We start from the raw sequence: 26,814 nt of genomic DNA, 5'->3' as shown, positions 1-26,814 counted from the left end.
TGCCCCATGGTCCGCATCGTCATTAGACATCTTCTTCTGCCAAACAGGTGTGAGAGCCATCCCACCGCTGGCCCCAAGGGGTACTGACCGTTGGAGGGCTGCTTTGCCCAGATGTTGGTGGTACAAGGGAGTGGGGCAAAGGCAGGGGATGCTGCAGCACAGCAGGGTGGTGAACAGAGTCTTGGGTCTCCGGTAGGACACAGTCCTGCTGGCGCAGCCTCATGACTGAGGTTAATTACCCTCCTGCTGTGCTCTGCTGCTCCCAGTTTCTAGCAGATGGCATTGCACTGCACAGTGTAGACATACCTGGGGTGTAAAAGTAGCCAGGAGGCAGTTTGCTTTGCCCTGGAGCGCCTTGGTGCTTGTTGCCTGTTGAGCCGTTCTCGCTCTTCAGCCCCCCCAAGTCCAAGCGCCAGTCTGCAACTGGCTGTGTGTGGGGCTTCCCCAAAGCCAAAGCTTTGCTGGGGCAGAGAGGAATCCAGATGCAATCCTGGCCTGTTTTCACAGTACTGCAAGTCAGCAGCAGCTGGGAAGTGACACGTTCCTGTCTAATTAATTATTTCTCTGGGAATAAAAGGCAATGTTTTTTGTTTGGTCTCAGTAATGAATCAATCATTTCTGAGGTATGACGTGTGGACAGACACAGAGAAGCAGCCGGTGTCCTCGGCTGTGCATGGATGTTGGCATCTGGCTGAGCAGCTCTGTTCTGGGATGGGAAGCAGCCGAGATCTCTGGTTTCACTACGGGGCCGTTCTTCTCCCAAGGGCAGCACAGGAGACTCTCACCACTCCTCAGAAACATCACAAAAACTGCTGACGCTGAAAATATGAAGTAATCTGTCACTTCCAGCATGCCTCCCTTGTCCTCTCCTTCTGGAGCTGTTTCCCAAAGGAACGTTGACGTTGACGTTAGCTCAGAGCAGTTTCTGGTTCACAGAGCCTCTCTGTCAGTGTCCTTGGGTCCGCTGCAGAGGCAGAAGCTTTCTCCTCTGTGCTTCTGTATGATAGCTGTAGTGTATGGCTCTTGATGGGTTTCCTTCTCCCTCGATCGTTGCCCATGAACAGCATGGGGTGGCCTGTGGTACAGCACACTGAACAAACCCCTCTTCTGTGGCCCCTGGCCCCGTGTCTGGGGACTGGGAGGAGGTGGCGTATGAATTCATGTTCTTGCCACGTATCGCTTGCGAGGGGGGTCCTCAACATTGTTGGGGGCTGGTAAGGCTAGGATTTTGGGGTACTTTGAAGTGACTGATCAGCTTGAAGCACTCACAGTTGGATGAGGGCAAAGTACAATTCCTTGTCTTTATGTGTATTAAGACCTATTTAATATGAATGTCTAATCAAAACTTTGGAGAAAGAGAACTATTTGCTAAGAGAGGGACAGTCTCAACAGACTTGCCTGCAGAAACACTCAGTGCTGCCCCCATGTGCACTTTTTTTTTTAAATAAAGATGGTTTTTTGCTGGTTCTGCATTCAAACGTACTGACCTTTTGCTTTTGAGTGCGTAGTCGGCAGGGTTAGGCTGACTTTGCTCCTCATGGTTGCCTGTGACTTTCACGTGCCAGTTGTGCCTACTTCTGACACAGGAGCCCAGGAGCACCTGTGCGTGGGGTCCTGTGTGTAATACCTCCACATGCTGGTATCTTACCTGTCCCTGCAAGTAAGACACTTAAATTCAAGCTGCCATCTTCTTCACAAGGGGTATTACCTCGTTCAGTGGTTCGGTCGCTATGAACTCAGGGCAGACAAGGCGGTATGGGTGAATGGGAGAGGCTTTGCTGCCTGTTCTTCTTCATTGCTGCAATCCTTCCTCTGCCGCAACATTTTCTTAACTTTTTATGTGTTTATCCCGTAAGCTGAAGATAAAAAGTTCCCATTCATGGGCAAGGAGAACCATGAAAACCATAATGGGAGGATGAGGGAAGAGGGAAAGGGTGGCCCCATCAAGGACTGTGCTGGTACCAGGAAGGAGCAGCAGCCATAGGATTAGCCCTTTCTCTCATAACTCAAGGGAAACTTTCCATAAGCTACTGACACCAGCCCACCAGCCCCAGTATGAGCTCAGCCTCACTGGCCTCTCTATAATCCTAAGCACCACCACATTAATTATTTTTTTTCCCCCAGAGCTCTGTTGCTTGATGCATTGAAATGTCTATGCTCCTGTGAAACACCTGTGCACTTGAACATGTCCGTAGTGCCATTTGCAGGGCCTGCCTGCTCTGCCTGTGTAAGCTGTATCTCTCCGAGCATCTAGAGAGGGTCACATCAGAATAGACGGGCATCCACAGCAGGAGGGGACGTACATGGAGAGTACCCAGGCAACTGGGATGTCCGGAGACAGTGCCAGTTGGGAAAGGCAGTAGAGCAACTTTTCATTTATTCTTCATGTTTATAGAAATTCATGGCACTTTGCAGTGACTGATCTGGAGCTGCAGGGCCTGTGCAGGCTGTTACCTTATGCAGGGTGAAACTGTGTGTGTTCTACTCCTGGGAACAGCCCCGAGGTAAAGATAAACAAGTACTTTGCTGAGGTGAGTAACATAAGCAGTGTTTGTCCCTTAATCTCAGACTAGGAGACTACTAAACTGCTAGTTTTGCCTGTTCTCACTCCTTACCAGTGTGCATCAGTGAGACCTTGAGTCCCACTTGCTCCCTCTCTCTCTGAGCCAGGGTCCTCCAGCAAACCTCTCGAGGAAACAGGTGAAAGGAAAGAGCAGAAGGAGGGTGCTGGGCACCCCTCCGGCCAGGAGAGAGAGGTGTGTGAAGGAGAGGAGGGGACCTCCAGGCTGAGCACTCTGCATTTCGAGCCTTCTGAAAGTCTCCACCAGTTCCTCTGGGATGGGGCTGAGTTGTTCATAACCCCAGTGTGACCAGGCGGGTGGTCTCCCCAAACTCACTTGGTTCAAGTCTTCCAGGCAGTGCTTATCCATCATAAAGAAGCAAGAAAGGGCAAGTATATAAAAGACAATAGTTGACCTAGGGGCTGTGCTGTCCTGTCTATTCTTCTAATAAGCTGTGCCTGAAAAGCATGGGTTGAGTGTTTGATGTTCAATGAGGAGCTAACGTGGCCTACGGCCATATACCGTATAAGCACAGTATTCATTCATATACATAGAGATATATAGATATCCAGCTGCATATTGTTCATGCTGGCGCTTTCCACCAAGGGGATATGGCACACGTAGGAATATATCAGCACTTCAGCTTTTTTATACCAGTAGTTTCAAATTTCTATTTCAGCTAATATCGAGAGAGAGAGAGAGTCAAAGAGACTGATCAACAGGCAGGAAAAAAAATTATAAAATCTTGCTTAGCAGTTCATCTGATAAAGGAAATATATAGTGTGTAAACCTTGTTTCTCATCAGGCTGACTTGCATTAATATAACGAGCTCTGATTCTCCTGTCCCTCACACTGTTATTTCCCCTAACATCACTTACCTCTGACGTAAGCCAGTATAAGAAAGGTCAGAACAATGTTTTTCGTCTGTAGCAAGAGAGGACGTGTGTACCCTACCTATGCTAACAAGTCTGAACGACTGGAGAACATATTTATAAATGTATTTATAAAGATAAAACTACCTCCAAACTCTCCATTCATTGCACTATTGTCAAACCTAATAAGCTAAGACAATTGAAATCTGCTGGCATGGGAAAGCAGGGAGACCTAACACCGTTGCAGTGACCTGCACATGGATGGTGCTGCACTCGCCAGGGCTGAGCTGCTGCCCTTCGCTTTGTGAGTGACCCCCTTGACTGCAAACTGGCGTCCTGGGCTCCTTCTCAGTCTGCAGTCAAAAGGGGCTTCTCGCAGGCTACCAGGGGACATCCAAGTCTCTAAGCAGGGAGTAACAGTGCAACTGAATACTTAAAAGCCAAACAGCTTGAATCCTTTCACTGCTCATTGCCCAGCTCTCATTATCCAGTATCTAATCATGGTTGGACGGGTGTGTTCCCTCCCAATATCTTGGTCATGGCAAAAGATGTTATGTAGGCTTTGGGTTAAAAGTCAGCTAAAGCTGGAAGGTCATGGGGAATAGGAGGCCTTCAGGGTGGGCCCCTATGAATGCTTCCACAGGCAGGAGTATGCTGTCTATCTCATGTGCACCACCTTCAATCCCGCTGAGGTTCACCTGAAAGGCAAGGAAGGCCCAGCCCAGACCTGGCTGCAGATGTTTGGAACTGGCCTGGGGTCTGCTCTGGTGTTTCTCTGGGGTTAAGACCAATGGTTTGGCTCAGTGCTGTGATCTTCAGCCTCAAGAGTTTGGGCTCAGACCTGGATCAGCCTTTCCAGCAGTTAAAGAACTCGCAAGCTTTGATGTCCCATATCAGACCACCTGCACTTACCCTGTCTTTGGCCTGAACTTTCAAGAAGAAAGAGGTTCAGACAGGGACTGTGGTGTTTGGTTTTGCATTGTGCTGCCAGACAAGAATATCCTGTCATTACATGGAATCACTGAAAACTTAAATAGCATCCCTAAAACCTTCCTCCCCTCCCAAAGCTTTTTGCTGCTTCTAGCATGTTAATGAGTAGCCACAGACTCCTGCAGCAGAACTTGCAGGATTGAGTGGTCTTGGCAGAAGAGCTGCAACAGGCATTGTGTTTAATAAAAGGACTAAACTTTACAGTGGCCTTCCCTATGTCTTGAAGTGAGATTTGGTCTTTGGATGTTAAGTGCTGGGCCGATGAGCATGGAAAATACAAATTGGCTCCCTGCATCCCTCTGGCAGCCAGCAGGCAGGCACTTTCCTCCTGTCCTGGGGCACTGGGGGCAGATTCCCTGCAGATTCCTATTGTCCTTACTAAGGAGGCATGATTTACAGCGGTGCCGTCCACCGCAGGGGCAGTCTCGGTGGCTCAGCACCGCTGAGAATCAGGCCGGGGGGTCCCGGCAAGGGCAGGGGCAGGGGGAGCGGGGCAGGGGGGAAAGAGGAGCAGCGGTGCTTGCTGACGCTCAAACACAGGTCTTCCGATGGAGGGACCTGCCACGGGGGGAGGCCTCTCAGCCCCCACAAGTCAAACTGCACAGAGTCACAGTTAGTCATCATCGTCGTCGTCATCATCATCGTCGTCATCATCATCGTCGTCGTCGTCATCATCGTCATTGTCATCATCGTCATCGTCGTCGTCATCATCTTCGGTATTTATCTTCCCAGAAAGCACATCCTCTATCCAGTCCTCCAGCTCCTCGGCCGTGGGCAGGTCATCGTCATCTCTGATCTCCATCCAGATGCTGTCAGCCTGCGGGGACAGGTGATGGGGGATTAGCCCCCTCAGAGACACAGGGAAGAGATCAGGTTCGCTGCTATTGTGGGGGTAAGGGTTGGACCACAGGTGAGATGCAGGGGTGGCGGTGGCATTAGCTCCCTCTCTGCCACAGCCTGTGGGCAGGCTCAGCCACAGCGTCTGTCTCTGCCCACACGTTGGGATCACCACTTCCCCCTGAAGTGCCATTGCTTCTGACTAGGGGCAGTGTGACCGGTCAATGGATTTACATGAGCGTGTGGTACTGTTTGCCCTGGGTTAGATGTATGCCTGCTGCCCATTCCTCTTCTGCAGTGCCTACACCTGTGAGCAAGAGCATCATCCACCTGATGCATTGTCCTCACTCCATCTGGCCAGTTCTGTAGACTCCAAGTCTACATAAAGAGAGCATAAAGAGACCTATGCCAGCTCCCCATGCATGACCCCAGTTCACAGGACATCACAGCATTTCCCTCTTTCCCTCCAGAGCCCTTCTGGGACCTCCTCCTTTGAGCCTTTACACCCTGCTCTCGGCACCCCTTCTCCCCAGCCTCTTTTACCATCACCTTCAGGATGGTGCTCTGGACTCTCCACATGTGATAGCGGTTGCTCCTCTTGGAAGAGCCTTTCCTCAGATCATCTCAACCATGCTCCAGCTGAAGAATGGTGAAAAAGACCAGTGCCCTGGACTACAGGTGCCCCCTGCTCTTTCTCTCCAGCTGTCTGCATTACTTCCATAAACTGGAGGGGATGGAGGGATTCAGTAAGAAGATCCTGTCTAAAATGCAGTAAGAAGATGCTGTCTAAATTGCACCTATTAGCCAGGGACAGGAAGCATAGCTTAGATGGTCTCTGAGACTTGGAAATGAAGGGTTTCCTCCCTGCTTTGCTACAGGTTACTTGGGTAAATGCCTGGGTAAGCCCCTTTCCCTTCACTGTCTCCCCTCTGTAAAACAGGATCAGCCTCCTATTTTGGAGAGGTGCTGTGAGGTTATCTCATTCAGCGTTTGATGTTGCAGAAGCAAGTGCTTTTCATACATCAGAAGATAACTACCAGCTTTTGCAAATGTGCCCCACTTCTTTCCCTGTCTGTGGTATCTAATTTTCTTTGTCATACTGCTTGCTAAAAAGGCAGACCAATTTCTGCTCAGGGAAAGCTGTTTCTCCCTTACAATATTTTCCTCCTAAAACACCAAAACTGCAATACAAAAGAGCCACGGAGAGGCATGCAGCTCTTGCTTCATGCAAATGATCTTGTCCCCGACCTCAGGACTGTTTGCACAGCAAAAAGTGACACCTTTAAATAAAGGGAACAGGATTGGGCCCATTGCACCTAGAGAAGATGCTGTGCAAATAAAGCAGCAATATTTTGTAGTGCATCGTGGCCCTAGTCCTGAGCCACTACGATGTGACGGGCCAGTGGGGGCCACTGGGAGCTCTGGTGTTTGTATTGGCAGGTTTTTAGAGAAGCGATGGGGTCACAGGGGTTATGTTCACCAAAGCCAACAGCAGTGTTTATTTTTACTCCGTTTTGTAAGCCCCACTTTGTACTTGTGTAACTTGGCTGAATGCAGTGATGTAACACTGAAATAACAAAATGAGCTCAGTGTTTGTTTTAGATATCACCCGCCAACCTAGAACTTTCTTAAATCTCTCTCTTGAGGAATAGAAAACAGACTTAAGAGGAATGAAATAAAAACTGCAAATACTATAATCAACAACCTGAAACATTTACTTTATCAACGCTAGATAATGCATGAGGTTTTAGAGGTCTCTGAGTGACTGTTGGATAATAAGGCATATGTTCCTGCCTAATACTGCTTTCTATATGATTCTCTTGCCACTGACAATCCTACTTCCATGAATTTTCATTGGTAGCTGTTTAATGTAGCTTTGATATGACTTAAACATGGCCAGCTACAGTAAATATAATGAAAAGAGATACTGCAGGCTAGTAATAAGGGCAAAAGACTGAAGACTTGGGCTCTATTTCTGGTTTGTCTGTTCATTTCTCTCATGATTTTAGGTGACAGATGCTATCTCGGCCCTCTTCCCTTTTGTCTCTCCCTTAAGAATTCTGCTAACAAGCCTTAACCCACTGGGTCCCCACTCTCTAGGTGTCTGTCCCATGGTCTGGCGGATGCTGCTCTATTACAGGTAAAGTACCGCTCACATCCAGCCAGTGCCGCACCTACTCCGTAACTCCCAAGCCAGCCTGTGCGTTTCCCTCTCATTCCCCTCAATGGGACGGGCAAGATCCAGGGCCTCCACTTTCTTCATAACACCATCGCTTTGCCTTACCTACCACGTCTCCCATCTTGTGGACTTGCAGCCTTTGCTATAACAGGAGGCACAATCGTCTTGTACTCCCTTGCTGTCCCTCTTTTTCTGGGAAGGTACAGGAGAGAGGACATGGGGGCCAGGAGCAAGGTCAGTGGTGGAGCCAGGACCAGTGCCCAGCCCTGGACACTTGTCCCAACTCTAAGTCCCTCTCTGCTCTCTTGTAATGAAACATCAGGTTCCCATACAGCTGAAATTTCAAACATGAAGTCAAGCACCAAATTACAAACACTTCTGCAGTGGAGAGACTTCTGCTTCCAGAGACACTTACATACCCACGCAGGTTCATTTTAAAGAGATTAGAACACCCAGCACTTAACCATCAAAAAATAAACTAAGGTAATAAGTGAGCCAGGCTGGAGCGTGCCGCGTTACGTGCTCTCTGATCGTCTCGACTGTTATTGTCAGAAAGAGGAAAAATGCTTTCTCTCCGTAGTCATGTCAGGGCTGTGATGCACGTTACATTGCACTCAGCAGCTTTCCCCAGATCTCTGCTGGTGGGGGTCAGATGGGTCCCTCTCTCACCTGCCTTAAAAGCTCACAGTGTGCAGGCAACCCTGACGTCAGTCCCATGGCTTGCTGGCTTGAAGGCAACCATGGTGAAAACAGTAGCTTCTAGAAAGCTGGCCCGATAGCACAGCTGTGGATGCTGTGGGTACCACCGCCACCACCACCACAGCCGTGCCTGCGCAGCTCTCCCTCTGCAGTGCTGCCGGCTGTGGGACGGTGTGGAAATCCTTCACTGCCACCAGGCATGGGGCAGACACGTCTCCTCTTCCCACCCACATCCCTCAAGCACCACCCGCATGGCAGTGGCTGAGGAGGAGGAGGGCCTGGATGAACCCCAGTATACCCTCTTCGCACCAGCAGGATCCCTCCGTTACCAGTTTATGTCGTACTCTTATTAAGGCTGTGTATTTATTTGGGTTTTTTTTCAAGCTGTGCAGTTTCTCCCTGTCATCTGTTGGGGACCATCTTTCCCTCCTGCACTCAAGCTGGGCTGTTCTGCTCCTGCTGCAAAAACACCCTCCTTTTTCTCCTCTTCTCCCCTAAGCACGACTTGCTTTCCCCCTGCTACACACACACTTGTCCCCCACAAGCCCACCCAGGTTCAGTCAGAGCAGGGCACAATGGTGCATGCTGTGGGTTGGGGTGGGAATGTAAGACCTTGGAAACAAAACCAGGAAAAGCCCTGAAGCTCAGACCACAGGGGCTGGTCCTGTCCTCAGCAGACGTGGGTTGTGTGCGACTCGGCAGCAGAAACATGCTCAGACTGAAGCCCAACGTCAGAGGTGCTATGAACCCAGCTGCGTGTGGGAATGGTGAGGTCTTTACACTTTTTCCCAGAGAAAAAGCCTGGTCTACTTCCACTTAACAGCAGAAATCCCACTGATTCCAGCAGACCTCAGATCCCGTCCTTTCTAGCACCCTAATCTTGGGATCGCTGGATTTTCTGGGCACATGCTACTCACATCTGTGACGTTCACCACCCCAATCTGTGGTCTGAACAGGTCAATCTTGAAGGTCTTCTCCCAGTACGTGATCAGCTGCAGCAGGGAGAAACAAAGCTCAGACAAGGGCATCTGCAATACCCCGTTGAATTAATTCAGCCGGCTGGGCTGTGGTGCAGGGAGCATGCATCGATGAGTGCATGGGAGAGAAGAGAGGCTGGACGCAAGCTTGGGCCACCGCACATGGCAAAGGAAAGTGCCGGCTCTGGGGATGTTCCCAAGACACCACCTTCATGGGAGGCAGGCCTGAATGAGCAGCTCTCAGGAATCACCCGTATTCCCATTTCCCATCCTTTATATCCTGTGCATGTGCTGGGGCAGCTCCTGCGCTCGTGCATACACGCACACCCCTCCCCATCCATGAATTAAACCAAGAAAGGCAAGGAGCCCCTGCCACTCACCAGAGGAAAGTCGTCGGGGTCAATCCAGACAATGCTCAGGTCGGGATTATCGGTGTTGTCCCTGGCAACCTGCTTCAGGATTTCCAGGAACTCAAAACCATCTGAAATGATACATGAACCGCTGCAGCCTTCTCCTGCAAACACGCAGGCACTTTTCACTTGCAGGGTTTTCAACTTCCCTCACCCCCCTATGCACACAGGAGTTGTTTATAGTTCTCATTAAAATGCTGTCTCCCAGCTCTTTCTGCTGATAATAAGGCTTTTAATTTCAAGCATCCTCCCCGGGTATTGAAATTAGTTACACATGAATTAAGTCTCGTAATCCTTCCGTGGAGTGGAACAATGTCACTATTTTCTTGTGGCGAGGGAGGAACTGAGACCCCGAGAGGCCGAAGCTTTTCAGCACGCTGACGGCGCTGAGAAGCACCGATGCCACGGCTTTTCAGGAGCTGATGCCCACGGGTTTCCCACCTGCACATCACACACCCAGCCCTCAGCACTTTCCCGGAGCCACACAGCAAGATGGACACAGAGTTAGGGAGCAAATCCTAGTGCTGGGGTGGAGGGGATGACTTTTTTCCCAGTTGGCCATCCATTTGTATCCAGAATTTCAATCCCAGCTAGCACACCCACTACCATAAACACCCAGAAGCATCCTGGCTCCCCATCACGGCAGGCTGGGGCTCCCCATCCTGGCCAGGGTGTGGGGCTCCACAATGCAAACAAAGCACATGAAACTGCACTGTCTTGAGTGACAGAGAGTCACGCAAGGAGGAAAACAGCCTCCTACCTGGGTCGTCTTCTTCGGCAAAGGCCACAATGTGGATTCCCTCCATGTCATCCTCCTGGAAACAACAAAACTATTACTGATGGGCCAGGGAGGGAGGACCAAGTGCGGGCGGTTGCTGGACATGAGGGAGCGGTGGGATGCCTTCAAAGAACAGGACGATTGCAAAGGGAGGCTTGACTGGAGCCCCACCGAGACACCAGAAATGGGAGCTGAGGTGAGGCTGAGTCGTGGAGCTATTAGGTGCTGAAGCAGGTAGTTTGGATAGCGTTGCTGGAACCCTTTAGCTAAAAATGAGGTGGCAAAGGCAAGGGAGCTTCTGATGGTGTGGGGCAAAACCTTGCCTGCAGAGAAGGCCAAGGGCTCTCTAGCATGGGAACATGGGCTCACCCTCCATGCCCGAGGCAACCTATCCTCATAAATTTGCAGCTGCCATGGGATGGTTTGTGGGAAAACAAATATCTGCCACCGTGCTCAGACCCCAAACATGTTCCTTTGGGGCCAGCAAAGGAGGTTTCTTCACAACATGAGAGGCGAGGTGGCTCACTTGGACACCTTTCAGGAGGTGAAGGGTCTCTGCTCTAGGTGAGGGTCTCCGTGAACAGCAAGGGAAATCGAGTGGGAGGCTCATTTCGGGGCTCCAATGAGTGGAGGACAGAAATGACAGCTCGGTGGACTGTTTTTCTCCATGAGACACGTGAGTAATGGGTAATGATATTGGCAAAGGCCAATGGATCTGCTGGCCGGTTCATCATCCGCCTGCTATGAATGTCATCGCTGAATTATCCCACAGATCGGCTTCGCCTTCCTCACCCGCTGCCGGTCCCTGTTTCCATTTCAATTGGTTTTAATGCAAGAAAAAATTCCCATCTAAATGCTAATTTCTTTTCCCTTCTGAGCCCAGAGGTGACAAAGCCACCATCAAAAACTGAAAGGAAAAAAAACCCTGAAAGATTAAGTGGAAAACATTATCTTTAAAAACAATAGCAGATGCTGGGCCTTTGCTGGTGTCTTCGGGGAATACGTTTTCACCAGGGCATTCTAGGCAGATTTACTTGGGATTCAGACCACTTACAGCTGGCAAAATCTACACTGTTGCTTTTTCTCCATATTTGCCCACAGCGTTGTCAGGCAGCAAAATAAAAAAATATATATGCAATATATAATTATATATATAGCTATATAATATAGCTATATTCTGACCTCCAAGGCAGCAAAAAAACCTGGAGTAACTCCACTGAAGGCATTGGGGATGTTCTGAACTTGCAGCGAGATCAGAATACAGCCCGTTGTCACCTGTAGGTACGAGTCCCCTGCCTGTAGCAGAGGCAGGCTCTGTGTTCCCAGGCTGCTGGTAAAGCTAACATCCCATCGCTGACAATTCACACTTTTCCTGAGGCTATTTTAGAATATATCCAGTATAAAAGCAAAACCACTGCATGTGAAATTTGGGTCCCAGTGAAGCCCCATGAAAAAACTTTGAGGGACTTCAATGGCTCTAGGAAGCTATCTTCTATACAGAATCCGTATTTCAAAATAAAATGAAAAGCTATCATGCCTAAGTGACTCATAACTCCTGATTCAGTTTTATTACCTCTTGCCTTGTTGTATTAAAGACTCCCAAGGTTTTTGGTGCTTTGGAGTCCTGCAGCGTTTCATGTTACACAGCCAAGCAAGGAGGCAACTGAATGCTGTTATAAATGTGCTGAGCTTTCTGGAGGAATGACTGCGTCTTTCTTAGTGCCTGTAAAGCACCTGTTCAGCTTTGTTTTTCAGCATTCAGCTGGCACTTGAAGGTCCCTGACTGTCTATCAACATCGTACTCATTCACAGCGAAGGGATAATTTATTATACGTGATTTTTCTTTCATTTTCACTCTTCCCCTTTTCCCCCACACTTGCAGACCAGGAGAGTCCTCTGCGTGTGATCGATGCCAAACCGCTGGTTAGTTCTTCACAATTGCTGACTTGCAGCTTGCTCACACCATGAGAAGTGCAATCAATGCACGATTTGCTCCGTAATCTATATAATTAACTGAACTGCCTGCCCTCGCTTGCATTTTGAATTGTACAACTGCTCTGGTACAATTTCCATGAGTCATCTGTTCAGTACAACCTCTGTAGCTCGCCCAGCAAGCAGGCTGCTGAAGTCACCCCACCACCAGCACTGATGCCCGTTAGATAAGATAGAGCATCCTTGGGAAGGATGCTCTCCATAACTATATCATGGCTGCTACAGAGGCTCAACGCCTGGCACACTTGGTTAGCTTTCCCTGTTCTCTCTGTGGAGCAAACAGGACCCAGCTCAGCTGTCCACCGCTGCTTGAGCAAAGCACTTGAGCACACCATTTGGACTCAGGCACTGGGCATCATAGCCAAGGCTTTCCCTTCTTCCCAGAGGAAGGAATGTGGCTTTGCAAGGAAGGAAAGATAATGTTCTGCCCAGCCAGAGGCTAGAGCTTTTGAGCAGTGGTTCCTTTTTGGAAGCTAGCAGGGACACAAGGCTTCCCACCCGTGCGTGCTTACCCACGTCTCAAACATGTCCTCTGGGCGCAGTTTCCTCAAAGTGGCCCTGAAAGGAAGACAGAAACACTCTTTGAGGACGCATCCAGCACCATCCAGCACCACATGACACTGCTGGCGTCACGGAAAAGGTCACTGTGGCACATTTGGTTGATGGCTGGACTCAGTGCCGTCGGCCACCGTGTTTTGAATGCAAGCACGGGGGCACAGTAGGTCAATTTATGCTTTTATTTATGATGATAAAACCCTGCCCTTGTCCCCAGTGGAGTCACTGCAGATGCTGTTTGTGCTTGGGAAGATGAGATGCCTCTCTGTGCTGGGGTACGCTGGTGAATTAGTCCTACACATGGCAGATTGTTCTGTCCGTGCTGAGAGCATGAGATGATCCATTCACTTGTGTATTGCAGTCCCTGGGACATTCCTACTGGGCTTTGTTCCCCTTTTCTCCTGGTTTTACCCCAGCATAATTCCACCATAAAAATCCTTCCAAACTCTGCTGAAGCAAAGGACAGAATAACCTCTGGCAAGAAAATTTAAATCATAATAACTGCTGGCAAGAAAATTTAAACCGTAAGACTGGCCAAAGCAAATTTTTTTGAGAAGGAGCTCATAAAGGACAAAAAAAATGAATAGTAAATGTTTTCAGACCCATCCGTAGCAGGAAGCCTGTCAGGTGACTGGGGTGTTAAAGGGGCACCCAAGGAACACAAGGCCATAGCAGACAAGCACAAGTAATCCTTTGCACCTCTGCTCACTCTGGCATCAGGTGTTCAGGGAGGTTCCCCCAGCAGAGCGGGTCTCCCTGGCAGACCAGCCCCAGGAGCTGTTGCAAAAACTGTCAGTCGATGAGGTCGTACAACAAATTGGCAAAGGGAGCAACAGCATCTTGCCAGGACCAGGTGGCATCAATGAGATGTGTAACCTGTATCTTTGGTTTGCCTCGCTACTGGAGCAGTGGAAACAAGGAACATTTTTTATAGATTCCTAAAGGACCTGAGGAGCCACAGATCTGGAATAGTGACTTCCTTATGGGCATGATGCTACCAGAAAAAGTAGAGTTAACAGACATTTGAAGGAATATGATGTGATAGGACAAGAGACACAAGGCTTTTAAGACGAAAATCTGCTGGAGTTCCCACAGCAAGTCAACGAGTGGGCAACAGTATGCTGGTCAATGCAGGGAACTGCCTTCAAAGGACCATTGGACGAGGTCCCTTACTAAGGGTTTCAGAGAAACTAAGCTGCAGTTAGATCAGAGGAGAGGTCCTCCTGTGATCTAACTCCTGGATTAATGACATTGGAAGATGAAGGGTGGAGATGAATGGTCGGTTTTCACGACAGAGGGAATTAACCAATTAAGATTCATAGCATATGCTTTAGCATGATCATATGCATGACATATTCTCCATTAATCTGAAAAAGATGGGAAATAGGAATATGGCAGCGTTTCCTTATTGTATCCAGTTCTTCAGACACCCAACAAAGGCCTCACTATGAGGAGATACAGAGGGATCTCCCGAGACTTGAGTGTCTGCATGACAGACATAAGAAGTAATGCACTTGCAGAAAAATAACCCTCATTATACAGGTGCAACAATGGGTTCTAAATTAGTTATAATTAATTATTGCCTCTCAGGAAAGGAGCCCAGGTGTCACAAATTAGGAAAGCATCAGTTCCAAAGGCGAAAGGCAAAAAGAAGGTTACAAACAGCTGGGAAAACACATCATACCGTTATAGAAATGGACAACTGCACTATGCATCTCCACAGTAAATGTATTTGTGGTTCTGGTCATCCCATCACAGAAATTATACGGGACAACTGAAAAAGGGACATGGAAATATGGCAGTGGTGAATGAAGGTATGGAATGACCTCTGGGGGAGATTAAATAGATGAGAACTCTTTATCTTGTAAAAAAGGTGAATGAAGAGGATATTGGCAGGGGGTCTAAAAAATCTGGAGTGGTAAGAAAAAAAAAGTGAAAGAGGGAGTGGCTACTCATTGTTCCTCCGAACACAAGAGCTAGTAGGGACACAGTGAAATACTAGGTAGCAGGTATAAACTGAACAAACAGGAATGCTCTTTTGATGCAATGCATAATTCAGCCACTGAACTCATTACAATTGGATACTTTCAGCATCAAAATAGAAATTAGGTAAAAAATGACTATAGAAGTTGAAGAAATAGCCACTAAGCATAAGATCAGGGATACAATTTTTGACCCAGCCAGTCTCCTCATTGCTGACTGTCAGAAACTGGAGATTATATCAGGTGAATGCATATTATGTACTTGTACCTGGCTTTCAAGATGCTTTCCCTAGCTGTTCTCTTGGGGCAGCTCTTGGAGAAAGGAAACTCAGTGGGAAGGATTTGATCACACCTACGTATACTGATTGTTGCGGAGTTACTCGAGATTTACTCTGGTTACTCCTCAATGCTGGAAGGAGCGAGGTAAGTGGGGTTTAGGTGAATAAGAGGGAGCAGAATTCAGCCCCCACTTCGCTACACCACAATTACAGAGAATGAGGCAGGGGGTGGTGGTGTCCACCCCCAGCATTTTGCATGTGAAACAGGCATAAACCCAGAGGCCTCTTGCTGCAGGCAGAGGAACTACCACATAATTTGTATTTGTGCAGCTGAGAGCAAAATCTGGGCTGAGACCTTGGAGTCACAGCGCCCAGCCACCATCCCTAGCTGGACACCTACTGACTTTGGACGAGTCACCCCACTGTGCTGAACACTGGCTTCCTGACCTGCTCGGGAGAGGACGAACTTTCCCACCACTGCCTGCAGCTGCCCAGGGAAGCATCAGCCAGGAGTCTGCGTACAGGCTCTTCCTGGGCACTGGCTTCAGCTCCTGTCTTGAGGCTGTGGTGAGAGCTCAGCAAATCCCGATTTCCACACAGGGCTGGAGGAAGAGGTGGTGAAGCCCGCCTGGGCACAGCAGCAGGGAGCCCTTTTTGGAAGGGCTGCTTAAAGTATGCCAAAGAGCCTGGGTACTGCTGAGCACTGGGAGCTTTCCCCAGTGATGTGATGGGGTCCTTCTGCAGGATGGAGAGGTTTTGCTGCGGGGCTTTGCACCTCAGCGGAGAGGTAGCCCATACCTGCTGGCTGGGGTGAAGTGAGAGTCTGCTGTGTGAAAGGGAGGAGGCAAGTGGTCCTCTACACCTTCCTGCAGAGCAGAAGATCCTGCCAAGTTGTCTACAGGGAACCAGCACGTGGCAGCTGCTGAGGTTTCTTTGTTTTTCTCTACAGGCCTGATCATCTCTGTGTCTGAATAATTCCACTTTCAGCCTTTGACTTTAGGTCCTTTACTGGTGTCAAGGCAGGAAGAAGCACTTCTGCTCCAAGAGACTCAGTATTAACTGCTGGGAACGTATCACTGTCACCCCAGGGTTTTTCCCCTGCCATGGCAGCACCTTGGCAGGTTTGGGATTTCAGGCATCTGATTTCATGAGATTCCTTTTAATTCCCTTCTGAACCTTGGCACTTACAAAATATATGGCCCAACCCCTTGCTCCCAGCAAGCACAACATAGCATCTTGAAATACCTAAGACTTGGGGTATTTCCACTGCAATTTTGTACTGGTGGAGAGCTTGCCTTATTAAGCTAGCACTTAGCTGACTGTGTTTAATCAGCCTCCTGACACTGCTGCCTGAGAGAAAGAGCTTGGGAAGAAAGATGGGAAGGACTGAGGTCAGGAAGTCCGGGAGGTCAGCAAAGTGACCTGCAAGTACATGGGAGATAGAGGACCCCTTCATATTTCAGAAAAAGCAGACATCTGTTTCCACGCCTGGTGACTCATTGACTCTGGAGATGATCTCCTGTCTCTGAACCCTCTGTGAGTGAACACAAACCTCCAGCTCACTCCGATTTGGGGCTCCCCTAACAGTATCAATGGCCCTGCTTTTCTTGAACTCTTTTCTGGTCCCTTGAATGTCTGCTGGGAAATGCAGCTGCAGGAGTAGCAGACAGCCTGCATGACTATCCTGTGCTGTATTTTTAAGGGTGTAAAAATACAGCACCTCATAGGTAGTTGTGCCCTTGTATTTAATCCTGTGCTTTTACACAGGATGAGCCTTTCCAGTCGCTTCCAGATTGTTGGTGGCCGAGTCTCTAAATGACTGTGCAATAAAACCTGATTGCAAAAAGCACGGAGCATCCACAGCTCCTGCTGATTTGATCAAACACTGTAGGTGCTCAGCACCTTTGCAGACGAGGACTAAGACAGCCATAACAGCAGTGGCTTCCTCTCTGCACCTGCAATCAGCAGGAGCCTCTTAGTTCATCACAATTCCTCTGAGCTTGGTCTGAGCTCAGAACCTGCCTACAGATATATCTGACATCAGGAGAGAGATATATCCATTAGCAAAGCTGTTTTGGGGAAAGAGGGGACTGGACAGAATTTGGTTTTGGCTTGAGAGGCCTTGGAGAAGATCATCTTCTGTACAGACCTAAATTAAAAGCATAGGCAAGTAGGGCAAGGTTTCTGCTCTCCACTGCCTGCAAGCCTCCCTGCTCTTGAGGGAGGATTAACCAGGGAGGAGGAGGAGGGAAGCTGTGTTGTCATAGCCCCATGGTGGTGGGCTCCGATTGTGGCACAGATACTTGCACCTCTGGGAGTAGGAAAAGACCAGCCAAAATCTCAAACCTGGGTCAGAAAATTACCAAAAGGTGGTCGTCATCCTAATTTTTACTGAGAGGGATGCCCTAGAGGGGCAAGCCTGTGATGACAGGTACCTTTACCTGCTTCCAATGGCCAGGAGTGTCCTGTATGCTACGTACCTTTTGTGCTCCTTCACAAATTCAACTAGCTCCTCTTCTGTGTAAGGCTTATCAGGGATGTGAACAGGCTCATCCATAAATGGTTCATAGAAGTCCACCTCATTCATCTTCAGACCTAGCTTCTTGGCAACCTGTTGCAGTGTAGATGGTCAGAGGTGAGTGAGCCTGACGTGCCTCTTTGCCTACCCAGAGTCTCTCCCGGTGGCAGAGCTGAGGTCAAGGTGCTTGCTTTCTTTCAGAGCATGCACTTTTAGGGGTGGCCAACAAAATATGAATGGATCTTTCCTTGGTTAAAAAAACACTGATGCTCTCTACACTACTGGTCTCAAGCACTGAGGCAGAGCAAGGCCAGAGTCAAGGTCCTGCAAACCTAATGGGTCTGGTTTCTGACCCCAGACCAGGACCTGCCTTCACGCTGCAGCAATGGCATTTTATCTTGCGACAGGGCCAAATCCAAATGCAGGCACCAATACCACAAATTACAGGAATGCTGAAAACGAGAAGCTGGAGCCAGATATTAAATCTGGGAGCATCCTGAGCTTCTGGAAAACAGGTGGTGGAGGCTGTGAGCTCCCACGGTGAGGTCCGTGGATGCTTACCCCTTTGTCGAAGGTAGCAAAGAACTTGATGTATGGCTGGAAGTGTTCGGCGGCTTCTTCAAATGCCTTGTAATCTGGAAGGAGAAAAGGAGAATGAAGAAAAGATTTCACAGGCAGCTGGCCACACTCTGATCAGCACAGAAGGCACTAGGGAAGAACAAATATAAATTATTGCAAAATACATCAGATGACGACAGTGTTTCTTCCACCCTTCCAGGGTTTACAAACAAGGACTATTGCACATGGGGCGAACAGGACACATGTTGTGCAGCCCCACAGTGCTCAGGAAAACTACAGATCCTGGCATGCCACACTTGACTGGGGCTGAAGTCAGCAGCCCTGTGAAGCAGGTCCAGGGGTTACAACTCCAGCCTGTTGATAAGGGTGTTTGCAGCTGCCCTCTTGCACAAGCAGTAGTTCAGCCTGGAAAATACATGGAGTTGCTCCAGCATTAATGATTGCTGCCATTCCCTAAACAGTCACCAAGCATGATCAGGCACGCTCCTCCGGCTGCAGGAGGAGGTGGCAGGAAAGAGGCACATTTTTACTGTTACTGGTATCAGGTCCTCAGCTGGAGTCAAAAAGGATGCTCTCAGCCTGGCAGGAGCTCTTTATAGCAGCTATTTCCCACCTTTCTTCAAAATACTTATTACTGAATAGCATTAGGGGCACAGCCCTGTCTGAGCTGCCCTGCAGCCCATTTTGAGCGGGCGAGAAAGCCGAAGGGAGAGGTGGATGGGCTGTTGCAGTGCAGCAGACCTGGTGACACGTTGCTTGTACAGGTAGGAATACCTGTCTTTTTGCAAAAGGTAAGCCTTGCAAGTGTGGGGTGCATGCTGCCAGCACTGCCCAGAGAGTAGGGGGAGCACTCAGGGCTGGCAGAAAAGACTGCTGGGGCTTACCGGGGAGAGTCTCGGGCGAGGGCTTCTCAAGACTCATGAAAGCTGATGGTTTTGCCTGGAATGGTCCCTGAGTTGCACATCCCTCAGGGCATGGGACCAGCCTCTTCTGAGTCTTGGGATCCAGCGAGGAGAAACAGGTCAGTGCCTCTGCTGGGCTGCCCTAAGGTGTCCTGCTTACTGCTGCTGTACGTTTGCCAAGTTAGTATTTACTGTGTGTCTGCCTCTTTCCTTTTGCCTCCCTCCCTCTTTGTTTGAACTTTTGTGCTCACTGCTCATAACAGGGGGAGCTTTGCTTCCTTTAGATGCTCACCCAGTGTAACTGTAACCTCAGCTGATTTTGGGTGAGGTAGACTTACTTTACGTCAGGAGACCCTGGGTTATCGCCCCCTTCTCCTTCCAGCAGACACCTTGGCAGAAGGGTCACCACTGCTGGTGTAGGAATGGACTCATGCATAGCAACAGCAGAAACTTGCCTGCAACCCCACCTCATCCTCCAGCAATTTTGGCACTGTCACAGCCTGCCATATACCACTAACACCCTTAATGTTCATGCAGAAGAACAAATGCCCGACCCCAGCGCCCCCAGCCAGGCTCCAAGCCCCGCAAGAAACATATTCATCTTACGTTCAGAGTCTTCTCCTTTGAAGTAGCCGATGAGTTTGATTTCCTCATCGATTTGGTCAAAGGCCTGAAGCTCCAGCTTGTTGTTTATGATCTCCACGGGGTCTTCTAGTAGCTGCCATGACAAATGCATTTGATAACGCAATGATTTGCAGCACCAGCCTATGCCTGGCAGGGTGTGTCACTAGTGGTCTAAGTAGGAAGAAAGAGGTCACCCAATTTCTCTGCTGCTGGAAACTTTAATTAGTGCTCTCTGCCTTAATGTGAGGAACCGAGTTATGCAGGTCACCTTCAGAGGGAGCCGTTAGTAAGTTCACTGCATAGGCTGAAGCATCAAGAGGGAAACAGAGAGGTCTGAGTAACCCAAGTGGATGCTAAGGGACCTGCTGTGATGAGAGATATGGGGTAGCAATTGCAACTGGCTTTACAGCAGCTGAGAAAAAGGGAGAGCACTTGAAAGGGGCTGCTATGGAGACTGAGCTTCTGTGAATGATGGATATATTTGTTTTTAACTGTAATTTGCTGGAAGAGGTTACTGCAAAGAACTTGCTTTTGGAAAACATTAAAACCAGCATGCTAGAGTGTGGCCAAACAATGTTTTGGAGCAGTGGAAAGTCTGGATATGAATTTTCCTGGATGATCCTCATATGCAGAATGGGTTAAGCCCCAGACATGTCAGTGTTGATGAGGAAGTTGGAAGACCTGTCTGCCGCTTCAGTCTGTCCTTAGTCTAAACTTTGTTTCTGTTTTCTTAACTAGCCACTGCTGACGAAAAGATTTGATCTGATTATTTTGCCCAGCAATACTGGTGTAAATCAGGTGTGGCTTCACTAGAAAAAAAAATGCAGGCAGGCCACTGTACAGCCTACAGAGGAGTAGAGGACCTCTGGGTTTGTTTTCCTTTGAGAGCAGGCTGCCGAAGCACCACGGATGTGTTTGTTTTTGCTGGGTATATTCCCTCTTGACTGGAAAACACACAAACAGAAATTCTTGCTCTCTTCCTTTGTTCACAGAACATGATTTTTCAGCGGCATACCGCAAAGCACAGCAAACAAAAGTGCCTCACAAAGTGCCTTATGCTGCACCCCTTGCGAGTGATGCTCCGGTGTGTGGCTGCGCCTCTGCTGTGTCCAGAGCAGTGTGGGCAGCTCCCTGCTGCCCTAGTGGCCTGGGCCACAGGAACTGGGGATCCCACCACTGCTGTGGTTGCAGCAAAGCCCTGCCCTGCCTGTGGCCCTCCTCGGTGGCGCAAGACGCCCACTTCTGTCCCTGAAGCCACTTACATGTGTTTTGGCCACAGTAGCTGATGCATGCAGCCACAGACACATTGCCATAGGACAGCTGAGGTCCTAGGGAGCTGTTTCTCTTCCCCAGATGTGCTTTTTGCCACTGGCACTCCTGCACTGCATGTCACTGTTTGGGCAACCTGCCACCCTGGGAAACAAATCCTGCTGGCTCTGCTGCTTGCCTTATCTGCATTATTGCACGGTTGCTCATAAAGGGAGCCTCATTTCAAAGGAAAGCCAAGCTACTGCAAAATGTTTTCACTACAAAGCAAAGACCATGTTTCTGGGCTGCTGGAATAAAATGTACAACATGTTGATGAGGAATTCAGCATCTCTTTTGCATTTAGGTGCAAGGGTGAGTAAATATTTGTGCCCATGCACAAAATGACCTGAGGGCACTAAGTTCTAGGCTCTTCTCTAACTCATGGCAGTGCAATTTGGTAAGTTCACTGAAGAGGCAGTAGTATACTACGTTGTTTGTGCGGTTGTGTCTAGAAATGGGCAAATAGTTTGCAGCATATACCTTTTTCAATGAATTGAGCTGGTTTTAGTTGCTCTATGGGAATGCTACTTCTTGGATTTTTTTTTTTAAATAACTCTTCTTTTTAGAAAAAAAGTGAAAGATTTTGTAAATAGCAAAGTGTTTGCACACCAGCTTGCTAACTGAGGTGGGTAACTAGCAGTTAGTTACGTGGGATTGTTGCTTGCTTCCAATCAAATACTCCATAAACAGGAAAGAGAGCAGAATGTCTTTAAGATATAAGTGGTTAGTGGCATATAAAGGTTCCAGCTTTCCTGGGAACTCATGGTCAGACAAGTATTTGGGAAGCTGGCAAATGTAATCTCTACCAGTGTGTAGCAAACAGGGATGGAATTTCAAATAAAGATAAACCCATGTTTTTTAACGAAGTGAGTATTTGCAAGGTCTTCTCTGAGAGGTTTTATCTTGCTCTGAGCTTATCTGTGCTTACATCCAAGAGGAATTCCACCAAGACATCCGTGGCCAGTTCCCCATCAAATTCAATCAACCGCTCCTCCTTAAAGACATAGAGACTTCCCTCTTCAACCAAGCCTGAGAGAAAGAGACAAGAAACATAATGTGGTCAACACGTCACCAAAAGCATTTTCACTACAGACTATCTTGCTTGTTATTCTAGCAACGCCTCCTGGGAAAACACAATTGACAGTTTGCGGAGTTGGTCCAGTTAAAAACAACCCGAGCAATCTCCTGACTGATGTTTCACAGCACGAGGGTCTGACCTCAGCCAGAACTTGTGCTAGCTTCTTCCCAAACGTTGAACTTTTTCATTCAGGTCACAGTTTGGCCTCAGTTGGAAGAATTCTGTACCAGGAACTTGTTTTAGCTTGGCTGTCTATATTGCAGTAAATAGTACTGTGCTCTAACTGACATCCCAAATTTGAACAACCTGACACTAGATGGAAAATGGATTTTGATGTGGGCTGTGCTCTCTGCCTGGAGAAGGCTGAACTATGCAAACATAAACAGCGAGCTGGAAGCCAAAGCAAGCTTCAAACTCTCTGCAGCTTAGCTAGCCTTGGCAAAAGGGTTAGAAACCTATGGTAGAGATGCCACAGATGGCAGGCTGGCAGATTTGAATGGTATATCACTGGACTGAGGACTGGGTGCCACAGCATCTCAGTGGAGGCTCCAAAATCAGCAGCACTGCTCCATCAAGCAGTACATGATGGCAGGGTACCACATGTCAAGGTGGCTGGTAGTTTGTTCCTTCTTGGAGAGGTTGAAGCTCTCAGCTTTAGTTTAGCTTCCACCAGCACAGTTAGCCTCTGATTTAGGAAAGAAAATTACAGTCCAGTATACAGTCCAGTATGATTAAACAGTCTGACCTTAAGTCTAGTGGTATATTTACGTGCTGTTGTATTTATGTGCCATAGTATTTCCATATTCCTTTGTGGGCTAAAATATGAAGGAATCGCCAGTCCCTGGAAGGCAGCTGTTTCCAGGGGTGGCAATGCAGCAGTCTTTCACCTTTACAGTAGGTTTCTTCTGCTCTGGGGAGCAAGTCAGGAAGGGATGGCATCTGGCTGCCAAAGCATTGCAAGGCTGTGGGTCCCCCATTGGTGGCTGGGGGTCACTCTGCCATGGGGCTGGTGACATTTGGGGGCCTAAGTGATGTTGATGTCCCTCTAGGTTTTGGTTCTGCGCCGCTGTGTCAGACCTGTCTCTGTGCAGGAAGAGCATGGAGTTACTCCATGGCATCTATTTACAGTTTCCGCTCAGCAAGCTGTGAACTTCCACCCTGTCATCACTATGGCATGAATTGGCTTTCTTTTTCACTTTGTTTGGTTTTGCTTTGGCACTCTCAGCCAGGAAGCTTTTTGCTGGAAGGGTGTCAGCTCACCCCTCTCATCCTTGCCCCCCAACTTGATCCAGCCCATGTTGGGGTGGACAGGTGGTCAGTGTGCAATTGCCACCCTCACCCTCCTCATCCTGGTGACAAGGATTTGGCTGTCCTCTCCAGGGTTGCCTGTTGGGCATCACTCCCACACTCTCTCCAAGCTGTACCAGAGATATCAGACATGGGACTCACCTAGCTTTTTGGCAAGTTTGGCATCCTTCTTGGAGTCCACCATCCCGAAGCCGATGCTCCTGGGCTCCAGGACCTGAGCCGCCAGCTGTGGGAGGAACCAGAGAGCCCAACGTTAGTGGAATTAACACCACAGGGTAGCTAAAGGGCATCATGCCCTGCTAGCATGGCACGACAGACACAAGTGACCCATATTCTGCTTTCAGGCAGCACCAATGGGTGGGATGCATCACATGCTGCCTCCCCGCTGAGATAATGCTGCCCAGAGGTCACAAGGGTTGGATTTCTTCCCACTGTGTCGCAGCACCGAGTTTGCTGGTGATACCACATGCTGCTAACTGCTGTTTGACACTCGGGCATTGGGAGAGGGCTCCCGGCCGAATCGGGGACACCAAAGCAGTGGGCATGGCTGGGAGAAAGACCTGTGCCACTGACACAAAGCAAAATCTGTCTCCTCCCTTGTGCCTTGGTGGCCTCTTCTCGGGGAGCATGACATGCGGGCACTGCAGATATTTAAGTCTGGAAGTGCTTGGTGCCAGGCAGCAGTAGCTGCAAACTGGAGGGGATGCAGGGCGCTGCAGCATCATGTTGCCTTCGTACATGTGATGGGATGGCCAAAGCAGGCTCCCAGCAAAATAAAGCAGAGGGACTCCTGGCTTTGCGAAAGTGGTCTCTTCTCCTATGAAATGCTTTAAGTCATGTCTCCTGTCCAGGCTTCAGTCACCCCCCGGTTCCTGGTCCTCTCTTTTTCCTACAGAAATGAGTCTAATCCCAGCCACACTCGTGTTTGCCTCCTCACAGCTTCGGAAATGATTGCCCCCCGTTCCCACCAATTTTGACGAAAGGGCCTCTTGAAAATATCAAGTTCCTGCCTGTTTTGTGAAAACAGATATGTGAGGAAAGGAGAGACACTCCGCAAGTGCCCCGCGGTGGGAGCGGCCCTGGGTTAGACCCTGTGAATTCCAGATGGGCTCCGCAGAGATGCAGTGACCCTGGGAAATGAGCCCCCTTACTCACCAGATGACTGACTTAGCCCCACCACAAGCATGCCAGAGACCCTAAAAGGTGGTAATGATGCTCTGAGACCACCAAGCAACTGTAAGTGCCCCCTCGTCCTCCCTCTCCCTCCCTGCTCCACGAATGCCTCTGATGCTGATGGTCTTCTTGCTGTCCCCCCTCCCAACCCTGCCGGATTGGGGATGAGAGGTCAGGGGCCTCTGGGACAGGAATGTCCCTATTAAGGCACAGCTGCCTGTGCTCGGCAGTGAGAGGCTGGAGGGGAGCAGAAGAAAAGCCGTAGCCAGAGGGATGGCAGGCTGATTTATGAGGAACATCCTCCCCCAGGACCCATTTTGGCACCACCCCCCCAGCCTCAAAGCCAGTTTGAATGTCACCCAGCGGCACTGCCCCTGCAGCCGCGTGGCCCCTTGGCTCCCCGCTATAAATAGCCTCTGCCTGCACCTGGCCGCTGTGAGAGCGAGCGGCAATTAAAGGCATCGGGGAGCAAAAGCGGTGGGGCAGCTCCTTTGCCAGCACCCTGGGGCGTTGCGGGTCCAGCCAGCTCCCCATGCTGGCAGCGCCCAGCCCTTCCCCGAAATCCTGGGGGAGACTGCAAGCACCCTGGGGATCAGGGCTCAGGGACCTTGCCTGAGCAAAGGGGAGTGATGGAGAACATGGTTGTCTTCTCCCTTCAACGTCCCCAGGCCTGTCCCAAAGCCCTCCAGAAGGACATATTCTCCACTAACCATCACAGCATCACTGCAACCTTAATCCCCCTGAGGCTACTGGCCTGTTGTCTTTAGGGGGAAATGCTGCTATGTGAGGCAAATGGGGTACTTCGTGTTATGCAGAAAACACATGGTCTCACCACTCTTTCCTTGCTCTCTGCCAGTGTTTTGAAATAAAGGTGAGGCTGCACGTTCAGGGCTCCTGCTTACAGGGGATGCTGCCTGAACAGGGCAGAGCACTGGTCTGTATTTGCACATCCACTGATAAGGCATCTGAGCACTGGTCTGACTCAGTTGGCATCTCATCTCCTCAGGCTCCATGGCTCAGGCCATGGCCATCCACATTAGAGCACCTGAGAGCAGCTGATACCCAATAACACAGGGAGAGATGGACACCTCTTGTGAGCTCCCTAGACATCTGCAAGCGGGCGGTGGTGGGAGAAGCTGTTTTCTGTTCCCCATTACGGGGATCTGCCTTTAGTGGACAAAGGGATGAAGCCTGTAGGATCATCAGCTTTAGGGGACACTGTCAGCAAGTCCTGCTTGTTGGCAGTTGTGTAGAGCAGCAAGAGGTTCCTCAGAGTCATTGCTTGAGGCTCTGGCTGCACTGTGACCAGAGGCAAAACACAGAAAGCCCAAGGGAAGAAGACTGTCCAGTCATGTCCAGTCCAGTCCATACTTGATCTAGCTACTTGCTTACAGCTATGTTAGCCATGTGCCAGACAAAGTCAAGGCAGTTTAAGCCCAATAGTTCTTGACTCCTGCACACAGGAGATGTTCGGGGTTTCTTGGGGGTGTTTGAAGAAGCTCAGAAATGTGCCTTCATCATGTCAGGTTGCAACACCTGCTACAGACACGTAGTCGGGTGTGAGCTGGGACAATTGCGAAAGAGGAGGCGTTTATCAGGAGTAATGTATGTGAGCATGCAGCATACGCAGGGTAGCTCTTCGGAGGGGTGTGGGTGCAGCCGTGTAGCTGTGAGCATGGGAGCTTGCTGGGAAAGAGCAAACGTGTCTAGAAAATGTGGGTGATGGGATGAAAGCCTCTTTGTGTGAGATTGTGGGAGTGTGCACTTCATTAGGGCTCAGGAGGCAAAAAAGGTCACGGTAATGCTGGAGCTGTGCCTGCCAGTGTGGCAGGGCTTGTGTGGCTGTGTCTAGCAAGACTGTCTCTAGGAGGTGTATATACCGTGGGTATGAGTGTTTGGAAATGTTCCTCTGAAGAGGCCTGTCCCGAGAGAAGATGTGCAACAGTGTGTGTATATAGTAGAGTGCATGTGTACACGTGTGTGTGCATCTGTGGGGATGGAGCTGAGAGCTATGCGGGCAGCCTGCCTCCCTTGCTAGGACTTTCACGCTAATGAGATAATGAGGTGCGCGGTACAGCCTGTGCCCATCCGCAGAGCACTGGGGTCCTGCACTGGGGAAATCTTCATGCCACACAAGACCCTCGGGAGTTCTTTCCACTGTGGCAGCACCCGGAGGCAGGAGACCTTTGCAGGGTGTCAGTACCTACGGTGGCC

General features: G+C 49.4%; 1 protein-coding gene across 1 annotated transcript in view; it reads right to left on the bottom strand.

Annotated features, from left to right (window-relative positions):
* Positions 1 to 5,036: 5,036 nt before the first annotated feature.
* The window catches only part of CASQ2 (calsequestrin 2), a 32,804-nt gene continuing 11,026 nt past the window's right edge, over positions 5,037 to 26,814 (bottom strand). Inside the window, exons 2-11 of the mRNA XM_072851140.1 lie at positions 23,569 to 23,653; positions 21,970 to 22,070; positions 19,716 to 19,827; positions 18,190 to 18,263; positions 17,591 to 17,721; positions 12,808 to 12,853; positions 10,286 to 10,340; positions 9,496 to 9,596; positions 9,056 to 9,130; positions 5,037 to 5,240 (exon numbers count right to left, since the gene is read on the bottom strand). Of these exons, the coding sequence (XP_072707241.1) occupies positions 5,037 to 5,240; positions 9,056 to 9,130; positions 9,496 to 9,596; positions 10,286 to 10,340; positions 12,808 to 12,853; positions 17,591 to 17,721; positions 18,190 to 18,263; positions 19,716 to 19,827; positions 21,970 to 22,070; positions 23,569 to 23,653 (984 nt within the window). The remainder of the gene's footprint in view (positions 5,241 to 9,055; positions 9,131 to 9,495; positions 9,597 to 10,285; positions 10,341 to 12,807; positions 12,854 to 17,590; positions 17,722 to 18,189; positions 18,264 to 19,715; positions 19,828 to 21,969; positions 22,071 to 23,568; positions 23,654 to 26,814) is intronic.

Source organism: Ciconia boyciana, chromosome 1 (assembly GCF_034638445.1).
Source record: "Ciconia boyciana chromosome 1, ASM3463844v1, whole genome shotgun sequence".
Taxonomy (NCBI): domain Eukaryota; kingdom Metazoa; phylum Chordata; class Aves; order Ciconiiformes; family Ciconiidae; genus Ciconia; species Ciconia boyciana.
This window is presented reverse-complemented; position numbering and strand designations above follow the sequence as displayed.